The sequence below is a fragment of the Dichotomopilus funicola genome (assembly GCF_033296635.1).
Source record: "Dichotomopilus funicola strain CBS 141.50 unplaced genomic scaffold C8A04scaffold_144, whole genome shotgun sequence".
Lineage (NCBI taxonomy): Eukaryota > Fungi > Ascomycota > Sordariomycetes > Sordariales > Chaetomiaceae > Dichotomopilus > Dichotomopilus funicola.
The window spans coordinates 1-14,957 of record NW_026944165.1 but is presented as its reverse complement, the minus strand read 5'-3'; the positions used below and the strand labels follow the sequence as shown (position 1 = coordinate 14,957).

Here is a 14,957-nt window from a genome sequence, read left to right as displayed (position 1 = left end):
GCCGTTCCTTCTACCCAGCCTTGATTACTTCATCTCACTTGCCCCCTGTTCACTAGTAACACTCCAAGGGTCTTTCCTTGCCCTCGTCTACCTTCTCTTATTGCATCATGTCTCCTCGTCGTGTTATTTGCTTTGTGCTCTGTCGCGCTCGATCTGGTCTCCCTTCTTATATACTCCAGTCCAAGAACCCAGCCCTACTGACGACTAACGACTTTTGTACACCAGCGGCTTGATCGCCTTCGTCTCCTCGACGTGTTTCTATGTTCGATACCGTTGATTTCGATCTTCGGCTGCGTTAGTGCCTCGACACTTTTGCATTTTCACCGTCGCAAAACATGGATCCCTCGAAGGACGATTCGCCGACGCACGCCCGCCGTCAACAGCTACCCTGCCAGTGTCGTTGTCACTATCGAGAGCGAGAAACAAATATCAGGAAGCACGACGCGTTTCTGACGAGCTGCAAAAGTCCTTCGACGACCTCTCCCGCAAAGTGGAGCCCGAACTCGACCCGGACGAAGAGCGAGACGAGCCCGATCCCAAATCCGCCTTTGAGCTTGCGTCATTAGGGGTTGAGGTAGCCCTCAAGAAAAGGGAGCAGTGTCAGTGGGAGCGAGAGATAATTCTTGAGGAAGGTCGAGCCAACATAATTCAACCCGACATAGTACGAAAGCGACTCCGAAACACCGACGACCGATACCTTGCTGTCGGTGATGAGTTGTGGGAACGAAAGCTGAAAAGGGCACGTTTCGACGATCCTACCGTCGTACGGTTGCTGGATCCACGTGATGGCAGTTTCTCTGCGTGTCTGTTGGCACTATACAAAAAGTGCGATGGCCTTCAAAAGACCAAGAAACGGCCTTCTTCTTTTCGCTGTGAGGCGCTGCAGTACTACGGTAGCGACGACGTGGGCAAAACAGCCGACGGCACGGGCATGGAAGATGGTTTTAAGAACAGGGGACGCGAAGGTGAGGTTTGGTGCCACGCCACGGGCACTTGGTGGGAGACGCAGATGGTCAAAGCCGCGCATGTCGTACCTTTTTTTCTCGACAGCGACGACTTCGGTGAGATTTTGTTCGGTAGCCGAGACCCATCTCTCCGACGGGCTGGAAACGCCCTTCTCTTGTTAAACAAGATTGAGGAGTGGTTTGACAGCTACCATCTTCTCATTGTACCGGTTGATCCAACGGAGAACCCTGTCAGACGCTGGAAAATTGACGTCATCTCGTCCGACATTGACAATACATCTTACGCTGGTGCTGCGGGCGGCGTTGGCAGAGATTTGGATGGAAAGGAGCTGCAATTCCGCAACGACAAACGACCTGTCTGCCGGTTCATGTACTTCCATTTCATCATGGCGCTGATCCGCATCAAGGATGTTCGACGTCGGGGATGGCAGCAAGTTTGGGCTCGGTACTACGAGCAAAGGCCTTTCCCAACCCCAAGCAAGTACATTCGTCAGTGCATGCTGATGCCTCTGGCAACCCATTTTAGAACAGTGCAAGTGGAGACGATTCACTCGTGGATTACAGATCATGGCTTCGATTCACCATTGAAGCTCACCGACGCCGAGCGCGATGAAGTAGCTCGTCGTGTCCATTTGGCAATGAATGAAGCCGAGGCCCGTGCGGAGAGACGCCCATGGGAGGATGATGAAGAGGCTGGGGAAGAGAACAGCGAGAATGATGAGGGGGGCAACGGGAGCGATGAAGAGTGAATGAGAATGAGAGTTAGCGATATCGCAGTGCATAATAAAGAATTAAAGATCACCGAGTGCTAGATTTATACGCCCGACATTCCCCCTTGACTTCCCTCACAGGGGTGCCTTCAGATCATATCAATGTATCTCTATCTCTGGCTAATACCTCGTACCGACAGAACGATAGGTCACAAGTGTAAATACACCCATGACCCGTATTTGTCTCGGCCCATCACGCGGTTCAACATCTCCGGGATTTTGGCCAGCAGAGCCAATGCCCTTTTGTGCCCAGGCCGCACCTGGAACACCGACGAAACGATGCAGCACCGGTCAGCCATGGCCTTCGACTCGTCGGAGAGCTGGTCAGCCGTCTTAGCTCCCGCGCCGGGCTGTGTCGTGAAGCCGAAAATGTCCCAACCCCACCGGCCCTGGGCATTACTCTTGTTGAACAGGGACGTGATGCTATTGTCCACATAGAACAGCATCTTCTCGTAAATCTTGTACCGTCCGGGCGAAAACGGCCCGCGGATGGTCCCGTCGGTGACACTGGGCACTGTGATGGTCATGGTATTGGAGGATGCGTCCGTCTTTCTCTTGGGGAGGGAAGCCGCCATACGGTGTCGCTTGGCTTTTCGACGTACCATCTGATTTGCAGTCCCTTGCCCGTTATTCCTCTGAAACATTGTGCCCCATTATTTAGGCTTTGCCTTGTACATGGACTCCCTAATTTTCCGGTCGTGGGACGGAACAGTCAGCTCGCGTCTCACCTTCTTCATGCAGGTCACGCAAGACGATGCAGTACAACATGTACGAGGCGTCAAATCTATGAACTCCACTAATAATGTCCGCGACCTATAGCAACGACTATCCCTCAACCTTGTACAGTACGTGGATCCTGGGCCGTTGCGTTTTCCATTGCGCGGGCGACAACTTGGCCACCATGGTGGCTCTCTTTCCCCGAAGCCGCTCATGTACGGCGGTGGGCTGATGGTCATCGGTTCCAGGGGCCATGGTGACCGCGCTGGCCTGTCGATCTTGACTGAACGAAGAATAAAGTCGTGTATTATGTTCTGTGAAGAGAACAGACTCCATTGATGCTGCGTTCTTGAGCTTCAACTACCTAGGTGGTCAGCATTTATCGGCCAGGGCCCAACCGGTCGGCTTGGACCCGAGAAGCCCTTTCATCGTGGTGGATGTATGGTTTACGATTGTTGCGGGGAGGTAGTCCGGCATTGTCATTGGAAGATGCAGTCGTAAAGTCTGTTGCTCGCGATTGGACGACACTCGTCATGTGGCGTGTAGGACAAAGAGTCGGTGAACGGGAAACTTGGACGAAATAGGCACAAACACGCATGATGCTACAGAAAATGAGCTGGTGAACTGCAGATTATCTTTGGAAACTGGGGACCGGCAGAGAATGTAGTGAAGTTATGCTTGCTAAATCGTTTCTAGACTGTATGCCTGCCCGACAAGCCAATGTGCACTGGAAGCCAGGGACAAGTTCAGGAAAGTGCCCCTACACACGATTGGCCAGTCTTTACGACACCGCAGATAGAAGCGCACAGTATGATGAGGTCTGACTATAACAAGGAATCTAAGCCGTCTAAGGTTACCCACCGATCAGTAAGTGTGTTTACATTGGGGCCGGAAGGAAGCTGGCAGAATGAAGAGTTAAGCTCACGGAATGAAATCCGTATATTTCACCCTGTACCGCTCACATCAATGCCAGCTCTCGTTTCTTCTTCTGTGTTTCCTTTCTCGTCCTACCTTCCTCCCATTTTCAAGTGCTTCCCTATCACCACCCTAACTGTCTAAGAGTCATCTCCCTTGATATCACTCCCCTTTTTACCTTTTCTATTTATACCAGAAGTTAATCAACTTTGACTATTCAACCCTGGACACGGCCAGAGCTCGATTTCACACTCGCATTCTAGTACAATGTCGTAGTACTGGTCCGGTAACGACTCTTTTTACTCGACCGGGTCGAGTCTGAGATGCCACGTTTCTGGTCACCGTAAGCTACCGGCGAAGGAGCGAGACGAGGCCAAAGCCATGGTGAGCGTACTCAAGAAACAACAAGAACCCATCGATAACCTTCTCATTGCATTTATCCACAAAGGGACTGTCGAGGCACTGGAAGACCGCGTACCTAAGGTCAGGTCATCGTACAAGCCATTGACCAACAGCGGAAGCATGTTCTTTTTTTCCCCGTCGTTCGAACTTTCTTCTTATTTCTTCTTCCTTTGCCTCTGAAGTTCTTCGCCATAGCCTTCGGCCTGTATGATTTCCTCTTGTCTCCGCACGCCTTCAAACGGGGCCCTTCGAGTCGCCAGCCTAACTAACCATGGACGTCCCGTCGATTCCCCAGAAAGCAAAAGTGAAATCGTCATAACAACGGATGCCCTCCTCCAAAACACCATAGAAACCGCAGAGAACCGCAGCCATGGCCGCCCGCCTCGCCCGATCAGCATCCTGGCCAGCAGCGAGATCGACTGATCGAGCACCTGGCCTTCCGTTTCCTCACGCGCAAAACTCGCCAACTCCACCTCCATCGCTGTGGCTTCGGCCCAAACGCCCAAAACGACCTGATCATCAACGGCGCCTCCACCTTCCGGAATGTGTGCCTCGACGAGTGGGAGGCCAAGCCCCGTATGAGCCACAGCAGCCGTAGGCCCCCACCCGAGGTCTGGCTGCACCTCGGCGTTAGCATCGCCGTGGATACTACGCATGGATCCTGGAATCGGTTCACCGCCGAGAGTAAATCGCTTTCCTCTATGATGAGCGAAACGAACAAGGCCTCGTTAAGCGGCCATTTTGCCGCTATGGAAAACACCGATATGCACGGCGCTCGAGACCACGATGATGGCGGGTGGTGGAAGAACTGGCGGGGCCCGTTAGCCGGAATTCTGGGCTTGCTAGCCGGCGCTGGGGCCGTGCTGCTGCTGCGGTGTACGCCGGTGCAGTCCATGCCATGGCTGCCGGGGCGTCTGTCAATTTTGCGTGGGGCGCGTTGTCGGTGAAGGCCGGGGCCGGGATGGCGGCTGTGACGGGGGATGTAACGACCGCAGGAACAGCAGTGGCGTGCGTTGGAGGCGCGGTGTTGCTTGGGGCTGGCGTGGCTGCGGCGGTGTATTTTGTTCTTTGGGGGTATGTGTTTGGGATGTTGAAGAGGGCGTTGTCGTGGTTCTGAGAGAAGGTGGTGGCGCTGTTGGAGAGGTTTCGGAATTGGGTGCCCAGCTTTTGGAGGTAATTATTCAAGTGGAAGTGTCTACAGCACAGGGCATGAGACTGATATGTCTATGATGGGCTTAAATCTCCGACTCTCTTTGATTTCTTTGATTTCTTTTGTTTTTCTGTTCGTGACGAGTTCGGCTGTGCTTTTGATGACAACGGTGGAAAGGGTGAGAAGTGAGACGGAATTAATGTCGTTCGCTTCCACCTAGATTGGGATAGCTCGCTCGGCCAGGTAAATCGATGAATACCCAGGCGAGGCTTGGGCTTTCCCTGGCGTTACGATTCTTCCCAGTACGCCACAGGTCCGTCACAAATGACCGAACACAGTAGTAGTGGGCCTGGAATAACATCATTATATTGTATCGCTCCCTCTAACCAATCGGTTGTAGAGTGTATTGAACTTTTCCTGACCTACATTAATGAACTAACTAGGTATTTCTCTGTTATACCCCTGTATGACTCCTATCATACTCAATGAACGGTATAGCTAAGATGTTAGGGCACTTACAAGTTTCGTTAGTAATATGATGTCAATTATGATTGGAAGTGATCGACCCTCATCATCGTCACCAGCAGCAAGATCAAGCACCCCGCTTTCCATGTCCTTATGTATGAAACCTATGGCCTTCGCCTCGGCCGCTGCAAAACAACAGTGTAGTACCAGGACCTCGACAGTCCACAATGTGCGCCTAGACAGGATGGAATAATTAAGCGCCTTGGCGATTGAGAGGCCAAATGATGCCCGTAACGTCCGGGCTCCTACACGTTTACCCTAAAATCACCCGTTTGGTGTTTTGTTCCAGGTTTTCCAGACCAACGGCAGCTCCTAATCCGCCACTGAAGGACACAGTAGCTTCTGTAAGAGTGATCTTAGGCCTCGGCCACAATGCAGGTGGTCGGGTGTAATATCTCACCAGTCCGAACGAACTGACAGGGCTAATTATCTTCGGGCCGAGTTCGAGTTCACGGCGCATAACCCGCGGACGGATTATTCACCGGTCGCTTTTTCGAGTCTTTGTGGATTGTCAGTTGCCTCGAAAACAAACCGTTCTCTTGCAATTATTGGCAAGGACGATGTTTTCATTATGTAATTATAGCTATTACGATGCTGAGGTAGCTAAATCAAGTGATATTCGTCTTCACAGGACCACCGTTAGATACAAAGATGCCGGCACCACGTGTAAGTCTAATTAATAGTACAAGCAACCAAGCCACCTGACACATGGTAAAAATTTTCTGGGTTCAAAAGTGCGATACCGAGGGACGGAAACGCCGGCGAGATTCTTTGTAGAAAGTTACCGACTCCGGGAATAGAGCCTAAGTTAGTCGTCCTAAGCAATTCCCCGACACGTTAGAGAACACCGTAGGAAAGGAGCGTCACCCTCAGATATGAGTTGTCCTCCAAGACATTCGCAAGCGAGTCGCCGACGAGGTTGAGCGTCTGACCCAAGCGGTGTGGGTCTACGCGTACGACCACATGTAGGACCTTGGAATGCTTCCCCGTTGGTTTGCCGCCTTTGGTTGGCCGGATATCTGGTAGTATAGAATCGTGGGTATCGATTCCAAACCGACCGAGGATATCGGTACGCTAGGTTATCAAAACGGTCAACATACGAGAACATGGAAACAATGAAAGTGGGTACGTAGAAGAAAAGATATCTAGTAGGTCTCACGCTGACCCAACGAGTAGTAACATAGGCACCATTCTATCGTGGACCGGGCAATGCACCACTGTCCAGATATCCGGGGCGGTCTGCCGGAACTTATATCCGTCCGTGAACCGACCTGTCTCCCGGTCTATCGGTGCCGGTATAACAGCGGTATCCTTAGGGATGAGGTCAATTGACGGGATCCCAGCGCCGTTAGTCCATATAGCGGACTAGCTTCGGTGCATCTTTGGTGAATACAACGACGTTGAGCATACTGTTGTTGGCGTTGTCGGTAGCGGCATCAATGGCAGCATCAGTGGATGTCGTCGGCAGGGCATCTACAGCCAAGGCTGCGAGGAGAGTAGCGAGGAGGCAGAGTCTCATTGTTGTGGTTAATTATATTTCCTGAACGGTTCGGTGAATAAACGCTTGTTGTTTCTCGTTTCAGGTTGAAGTGAGATGGTGAAGCAGTGAGAAGATGCAACGGCGATAGCTGGTGTTTTGTACCTATTAGTTTCAACCTAAACAAAGAACCGCAATCTTGCTATCATCCCCGCCGCCCCCCCGCCCGACAACCTTTCAGTTGTGCCTATCGCCGAGATACATCTCATCACTCTCACCGTCACTCTCCGCCCGGTCACACCGTGACGGTGAATTTGCCATCACGCTGTGAGATCGAGACCTAACGTTCCCCCAGCGAGATGCCACGTGTTGGGTTTCAGCTGAGCGGACTCGACGATCTTTGCCCTACGTAAGATCAGTGTCTCTCGCTGTTGCCGTGAAAGCAGTTACCACCGCACATCTGGACGTCGCTCCCATCTGGTACAGTACGTAGCTAACGTTACCTGACACGAATTAGTTAGAATATTAGGCCTCAACTACAATGCAGGCGGTTGGGCCGATCAGGATCTTGCCTGGCTGAACCAAGCTGACAGAGCGGTCATCAGGCTGAGTTCAACCTTTTTTTGTTCTTCATGGACAGTCTCCAAGGCGAGCCACTCCACTGCGGCTGTTATCGCAGAGAAATTTCACTGTGAGCAGTACGATGCCGAGGTATCCAAATTACTTCACATTCCTGTTTATAGGATCTCCATTCGAAGACCAATAAACAACCGTCACGGCGCCTACACCTGCGCTAGACTCGTTCCCTACCTATTCCAATAATTGACCCAAGTAAAAATCGTTCGCCGGATCCTGACCCAACCCGAAAGTGTAGGATAGATACCCAAACGCTATACGAACGGCACATCGAGTTCCCAACCCGGCGGTAAGTATTCCCCGTAAAAGGCCGAGAAGAATACCATTCCCCGTCCAGCCCACAGTTTTGGACTGTAATTACCGCGCCGGCAGCCGTCTCACGGACGAGGTTGAGCGCCCTAGCCTGGCTGTCTGCGGCCTTGTGCATGACCATGCGTAGGACCCTGGTATCGGGATTGCTGGCCCGTTTTATACTTTTAGGCGCCGCTGTACCTAGTCGCTTCGGAGCCTCTTGGTCGATTTAAAACGGGCCTTCAATATCGGAAGCCTACAGCAGTATGGTGGTCAGTACAGAATCAAACGAAAGATAGCGGACGCTGGCATGATTACCAATCTATCACCCGGCGGAGAATGGACCAGGGTCCAAGTATCAAGGGTTGTCTTACGGAACTTATACCCATCCGTCAGACGTGTGGTAAATACGTAATTATCACTCCCGTCTCGTCGCCGCCCTAATTAAACCCCACCGCCTGCCCCGTCACCTGGTCACGGTGAAAGATTAGCCAGACCGAGACGGGACCCGGCAGGATCCCATGTTTCGGGTCCCAGCTGAGTGTACTCGCCGATCCTCGCCCCGCTGAAGACCGGCGCCGCTCACCGGGGCGGTTAACTAGTGCGAAACTGTGAATGCCTTCACCGCCGTAGATTCTGCGTTGGGCACGTTGCTTTTGCCGGTAATCTTAGTCCGCCGGAGTTAATATTTGACCAGATTCCGTGAGCGACATTTCTCTGCGGTCCTCGCCAATACCATTCGCAGTAACTAATACAGATTTGGTGAAACACATCTTCTCCCGAATTTGATTATCCCCTCCCAACAGCCTTCTGCCACCAACTCCCCCCGCCAGCCTTCGTCACCCCCCTCTTCGCAGTCTCCTCCATCTTCCGAAACGCCTCCTGCTGCAACACCATCCACCTCCCCTCCATCTCCTGCTGGCTAATCACCGGTTTGCCTCCCTCCGGCTCCGCGTCTGCATCCTTCGACCCATCATACTCCCCCTTCTGAACCCCCAGCACCCGACACAACGCGTCCGATTTCTGCAACAACCACTCTTCGTGTAGGAGACCGTGTTTCCAGTGGTCGGGCAAGGCGCCGTAGCCGAGATAGCTGCCTAGCAAAGCGCCGGCGAAACAGGCGTTGGTGTCGGCGTCGCCGCCGTGGAATGTCAGGTCCGTAATGAACTCTTCGAAGAGTTTGGTTCGCGTGAGTTTGGCGGCTTTGGTGTCGTTGACTGTGCGCATGGCGAGGCGGAGCATGGTGACGCCGGCGCCGAGGGTTTTGTAGACGTAGCCGATGGTGGGTTGGTCGTCGAGGTGGAGTTGGGATAAGGTGGTGGAGGAGGAGATGTGCTTCCAGAGTTCGGGTTCGTCGATTTTTTGGTCGTTTTCGTCTTCGGGTTTGCTTTTGGCGTTAGGCTCTTCGTCTCCTTCCTTACCCCGACTACCATGCTGTCGGGAGTACCAGTTCAGTGCCCGCTTGATGAGCGCGTCGATATCAGATTCAACGGCAATTTCCCCGCGGAGCAAACCCCGAACAAGACCGGTACCAATCACGCAGGCAAGAACACACCGTGGGTCGACATGCGTAACCCGAGACAGCGTGGCAGCCGCTTCGAAAGCTTCTGCTTCTCCCCCACTGCCCCCTTCTCCCCCCTGGCCGGGAATCTCACTATCCCCGTCCCAAGGAAACCCCCCCCGAAACGCACAAAACACACCCACCGGCCAAGTCCTCATCAAACTCCCATTCGGCGCGACCCGTTTGCCCGTCCGCTCCCAATACCCCCTTGCTACGCTCTCCGGGTCGCTGTCAAATCCGGCTGAGGATACCACTGACCCGACTAACCGGCCTAGGCCAAGGGGCATCGTGCCGAGGGGTTTGAACCCTTGCGATGTCCATACCCGGAGGCGCTTGGCCAGTTCCTGCTGTGTCGGGAGGGGTAGTGAGCTAGCGGGTTCATCAGGGGTGGGTGTCCGCGCAGTATGGAGAAAAGCGAGCAAGATGAGAAGCGCATGGTCGGTGTCGTCTGTCCAGCGACCGGGTTGGAAAGGGGCGCGGTGAGTGTCGAAGTGGAAAGGAGTGGGGATTGGGTTGGTGGGGGTCCCGGTTAGAGTGAAGGAACGCGAAGGGTAGGCGGTCGCTGCGAGGGAGGCGGGCATGAATTCGGTGTAGAGGCCGATGGCGTCGCCGAGGGCGGAGCCGATGATGACGCCGGCGATGAGGTCTTGGGTGGTGGTGTGGAGGAGGTGGGCTGTGGCTGGTGAGGGCATTGTCTGGGTTGGGCCGGTGAAGGAATTATCGGGAATTGATGTTGTAATTATTGGTAAGTTGGTGCGAGTTTGGTTTGTGGGCTTAGAGGTGAAATGGGCGTCGGGGTTAAAAGTTTATTTCAACACCTTTGCAGGCTCGTTGCGAGTCGTTGATGAACTGCCTGATTGAGTTACGACCGCGAACGTGCTGCCTTGGCATTTCCAGGCAACCAAGATCGTATGACTATGAGACCCATTATTACGCGCGGCTGACGCTGGTCATTGACGTCTCCTGAGCCGTTCCATCCTTTTCGAACACGGCTAAATTCTCACGTCTCGGATCATCTTGTGCACAGTTGATACGGTTATGGACTAGGGTCAGGCCGCAAGATGGAGAGAGAGTCATAGAACACACTAATTACATTAGGCCACTCACTCATCAAGGTTAAGAAAGCTCGGTTTGTCCCAGCCAGGACACAGATCTAATTAAGGGTAAAATATACATAGTAGTGTACCGCTGTACAATTTTCACGATCGAAGTGGAGCATACCGCAGCGAAGTTTCAGGAAGATTCACATAGTACGAATACTAATTATGTAGTTGCTGTGCGTCTAAGACAAAAAACATGGCATCATGCTCGATTGAGACATCGGCCCAGAAGCGGAGTTTTGACTCAGCCACGGTGCAGAGCGCAATTTTATCCCATCGCAACCAATTGATTGTCGCGGAGATTGACACCGTAGCGACAAAGATTTCATTACCAATTTACCTTAACAAATAAACCAACCCGGTCACCCGGAACCCCAAGGGCGCAGGAGCCGGGGCCGCGGGGCGGCAAGACGATCGCTGGTTGTTGGCGCGAAGCCGGCGCTTGTGACGGACCTAGCCAGGGTCACGAGAAACATGTCCCAACCAACATGAGACAAACTTTTCCACGGCCGCGCGCTGGGTATTTATGTATCTTCGCCGCTTCGCTCGTATATTCCTTTTTTTTTCTTCCCCAATGACAAGCTCTTCATCGTTCGTGCTCTAAGTCACGACTCTTACTTAATGCATCATGAATAGTACATACGACGTCCTAATCATTGGTGCCGGCATCGCGGGCTGTGCCATAGCAACAGGTTTGGCGAAACAAGGACGACGCGTTGTTGTCCTCGAGCGCAGCCTTCGCGAGCCCGACCGGATTGCGGGCGAAATCTTACAGCCGGGGGGTATTGCGGCATTGTCTAAACTCGGCCTGGACGACTGCGTGGAGGGCATCGGTGCTACGCCAATGGAGGGCTACCATTTCCACTGGACAGGGGAGCAGGCCAGTTTCTGGTTCTGTCCTCTGTCTTCGGGCGATGGGGGGCCGGCTGTGAAACCGACCGGACGCAGCTTTCATCATGGAAAATTTGTCACCAAGCTGCGGGCGGCTGTCGCGCGGGAACCCAATGTCACGCTTTTACAGGCCACTGCAGTGGAATTGCTCCGGGACGAGAGGACGGGTGGTATTGTCGGGGCAGTTGGTTCACGGGAGGGGGGTTCATCAACAGAGGTAAGACAATTTCATCGCGGTGCGGTGCGCTAATCATCACTGCTTGTTCTGACATGCCGGGCATTGGGAGTAGTATCGCGCCTCCTTAACCATTCTCTCGGACGGATCCGCGTCCAACTTCCGCGCCCAGTTCACCCATCTGCGACCACAATCTCACTCGCGGTTTTGGGGCTTAGAACTTGAGGCCAGTCTCCCCAAGCCTAACTACGCCCACGGAATTCTCGGCCACGGTCTGCCAATCTTTATGTACCAAATCGGCCCACACAAAATCCGGATGTTTATCGACATCCCCAACACGGCATACCGAAGACTTGGCTCGACCGATGCCGTTCGGGCCTACCTCCGCGAGCGCGTCATTCCAACCGTCCCAGCCTGCATGCAGGCCAGCCTCACAAAGGCGATTGAGACCGGCCGTCTGCGCAGCATGCCCAACTCCTGGCTGCCCTCAACACGCACCAAGGCACCAGGGTTGATTATGCTGGGGGACTCGGCCAACATGCGGCATCCGGCTACCGGTGCTGGGATGACCGTTGCCTTAAAGGATGCGGTGTTGCTTACGGAATTACTTGATCCCAGCCGAGTTGCGTCGCTGGGAGATACAAATGCGGTCACGAACGCGGTGGGCAAGTTTCACTGGAAAAGGAAGCGACATAGCGCGCCGCTGAATATTGTGGCCGAAGGGATGTATGCTGTGTTTGTTGCAGACGGTTAGTCCCTCCTATGCTTTGCTAGCCCTTCTCCGATGGTGAGTCGTGACCGTTGTCGACAATCTAATAAAGCATTCACAGACACAACGTCGGCCGTCATCCAGCACGGCTTAATCCGGTACATCCAAGGCGGAGAAGAAAACTTTGCCATGCCGGGCTGGCTCATGGGCGGCGTCGTGGAAAGCCCACTACTGCTGCTTTACCACTTTTTCAAGGTGGCCATTTACAGCAACAAGCTGCGCCTTTGCGAGAGCACATGGGTCGGCCTTCCCGTAGTTATCTTCCAATCCCTTCTTACGATTTGTGCCGCAGTCTCCATGATCTGGCGGCCTGTTATCGGCGAGCTGCAGCTGTAAATCCGCCGGCGTCTACCTACTTAGATGCCAGCATTGTTTGCGGTTGGTCCTGCGGAGTGAACCAAATTCCACGCATTTTACGCCCACGCCGGCGGGTTCCTCCAATTTCACGAAGTCTTGACTGCCGTGCTCATCGTTTCCTCCCTCGCAACCTCCTTCTGGGCCAGCAAACCCCAACGCGTCACCGAACCCACCATCATCACCGTCCCCTGGACTATCGCCGACCTGCTCCTATTCGCGGGCGACGCCGCGCGTGAACCGTATGTCGACACCCCGCTCGATTTCATCGAGAAGCCAGTATGGGACGGCTGTCGCCGCCTGCCATCGCTGCTGCATTACGGTGGACTGAACCGACGTCCGCTGCCACGGATTCCGAACGATTATGGCCTGCCACCGCCGACGGGGACCGAGGCGACTATTGTGTGGGTGGTGTCTGTCGTGCACGCGGTGATTCATGTGCTGTGCTGGTCGTTTCCGTTTCCCAGCCAGACGGAGACGTTGCTGTGGCGAGGGAGCAGTGTTATCTTGCTGACGGTGATGGCAGTAGATGGACTAGTCCCGGTGCTATCGACTCGGCCGTGGTTTGATTTTTCGTTTGGTATGTTGTGGATTTGGGTGCGGGAAGCGAAGAGGCAGACGTTTGTGCGTCGGTGGGTGTTCAGCGTGGCCGTAGACACGGCGTATGTGTTATATATTCTGGCGAGGTTGGTTATTTTTGTGGAGATCTTTGCGGCGTTTAGGTCTATGCCGACAGATGTGTATCGGGATGTGGATTGGATTTCATTTTGGCCTCATGTTTAAGCTCCGTGTTCGGTCACCTTGAATGCTCTTGATTCTCTCACACACCCGACTGGACGATGTTGGTACATCCGGATGGACGGTCTCGGTCCGTAAAGTTCAATTAATCTGTTAATAAGAGGGACGATGGTGTTAAGGAGCGACTTCTCGCTTTCCACACTACCGAAATCCGTACCTTCATGCATCATCACGGAGAAGCAGCACGCGTCCTGCGCTCGTCACGGCCTCGTCAAAAGTGCATCTCAAAACGTAGCAGACGGCCGTTACGGAGTATCACCATTCTTCCCAAACTTCAAGCAACCACACAAAACACCATTGGTCCGGTCTCCAGGGTCATTCCATAACAGTGCACAAAAGAACATGGTTAAAACTTAAAAGACGTGGAGACGGACGAATTCTTGAAAGGCTTGACACCAACTAAGATTAACTCCCACCACATCAGCGGCGCGTAAAAAATCTGGGAATACTTTTTGGGGATTACTGAGATTTAATCTGGTATCAAATGAGGGTTAATCCATCCAATGTTTAAAGAGAAAACTAAAAAAACACAGGCAATCGCTGCCGGGAATTGAGCCCGACGTGGGGGTCGAACCCACAACCTTGAGATTGGACACTCTCGTAAGAGTCTCACGCTCTACCGATTGAGCTAGCCGGGCAGGCTAGTTTTGATTGGTTGAGATTGAGACCTAATTTTTGGCTTCATATGTGCGAGCGATGCATACACCGTTGTATTGTAATTACATGTATCAGTCCAGCCTGACCCCTTTTGTCTTCCGATAAGTATCTCACCTCATCTCTCGAAAAACAGCGGACATGCGAGAGAACCCCGTTCAAAAAAAAAGGCATCTTCACCTAAACTCGCTCTATCTGAAGAATGAATCCCGTTGGCGGCGCTCCTGCAGTGATGTAAAGGACCGGGGCTGTTAATCTCTTGCCATTGCTTTTGGGCCCCACCATGCCGTGCTAAAGTTACCTATAGATTCCAAGCCTTGGGACCTTCAAGGAATATGCCTTACTCAATACCAGTTAGGGATCTGTTTCCCAGAGACACGCGAAGCAATCTAAAGCCACTGCTCCTGGGCCTCTGGAGTCAGAGTGCGGTCCTGTAAACGGGCATATCGCCATCCACATCAGCCATCGTTACAACAGCCTGTGGCAAGACGCAGCCTCTGGGGCTTAAAAGTCATGGTGACACTATCTTTCAGTGCGTATCCTTCTCATTAATGTTCTCTATTCAGGTGGTACTCGGGTTAATCACAGGGACGAGGTATGGACATGGCCAAATTGGTATGCTAAGTCGAACCCCCCCCTTTTGGAACACCCCACTTTCGGAACACTTGGCAGACCACACCCAAAAACCCACCCATCTTCTTCAACACCATATATTGCAACCAGTTCAACCCACTACAATACAGGAAGCCTCTGAACCACCACTTTCAGACCCGCTCTCTTCAGCTATAGTATCCTCGATGCGACCGG

General features: G+C 53.1%; 5 protein-coding genes and 1 non-coding gene across 6 annotated transcripts; 4 read left to right on the top strand and 2 right to left on the bottom strand.

The window, feature by feature from the left end:
* Nucleotides 1-373: 373 nt before the first annotated feature.
* Nucleotides 374-1,714, top strand: C8A04DRAFT_16153 (uncharacterized protein; the record flags this gene model as incomplete). The annotated part of the gene is made up of 1 exon (XM_062778747.1): nt 374-1,714. A coding segment is annotated over one exon (1,341 nt), but the record flags the coding sequence as incomplete, so codon positions are not given.
* Nucleotides 1,715-4,040: 2,326 nt separating this feature from the next.
* Nucleotides 4,041-4,886, top strand: C8A04DRAFT_33424 (uncharacterized protein; the record flags this gene model as incomplete). The annotated part of the gene is made up of 3 exons (XM_062782459.1): nt 4,041-4,073; nt 4,138-4,589; nt 4,616-4,886. The coding sequence occupies 3 exons, from the start codon at nt 4,041-4,043 to the stop codon at nt 4,884-4,886; spliced, it is 756 nt and encodes a 251-aa protein (XP_062632484.1).
* Nucleotides 4,887-8,637: 3,751 nt separating this feature from the next.
* C8A04DRAFT_40977 (ADP-ribosyl glycohydrolase) lies at nt 8,638-10,101 on the bottom strand (the record flags this gene model as incomplete). Its single annotated transcript, XM_062785131.1, has 3 exons — nt 8,638-9,224; nt 9,279-9,443; nt 9,540-10,101. The coding sequence occupies 3 exons, from the start codon at nt 10,099-10,101 to the stop codon at nt 8,638-8,640; spliced, it is 1,314 nt and encodes a 437-aa protein (XP_062632483.1).
* Nucleotides 10,102-11,137: 1,036 nt separating this feature from the next.
* Nucleotides 11,138-12,680, top strand: C8A04DRAFT_16151 (squalene epoxidase; the record flags this gene model as incomplete). Its single annotated transcript, XM_062778746.1, has 3 exons — nt 11,138-11,617; nt 11,691-12,324; nt 12,406-12,680. 3 exons carry the CDS (start codon nt 11,138-11,140, stop codon nt 12,678-12,680), a joined length of 1,389 nt encoding a protein of 462 aa, XP_062632482.1.
* Nucleotides 12,681-12,791: 111 nt separating this feature from the next.
* On the top strand, nt 12,792-13,481 carry C8A04DRAFT_16150 (uncharacterized protein; the record flags this gene model as incomplete). The annotated part of the gene is made up of 1 exon (XM_062778745.1): nt 12,792-13,481. A coding segment is annotated over one exon (690 nt), but the record flags the coding sequence as incomplete, so codon positions are not given.
* Nucleotides 13,482-14,049: 568 nt separating this feature from the next.
* Nucleotides 14,050-14,134, bottom strand: C8A04DRAFT_t151. The gene has a single exon. It is a non-coding gene; the product is annotated as a tRNA-Lys (tRNA).
* Between the last annotated feature and the right edge of the window lie 823 nt (nt 14,135-14,957).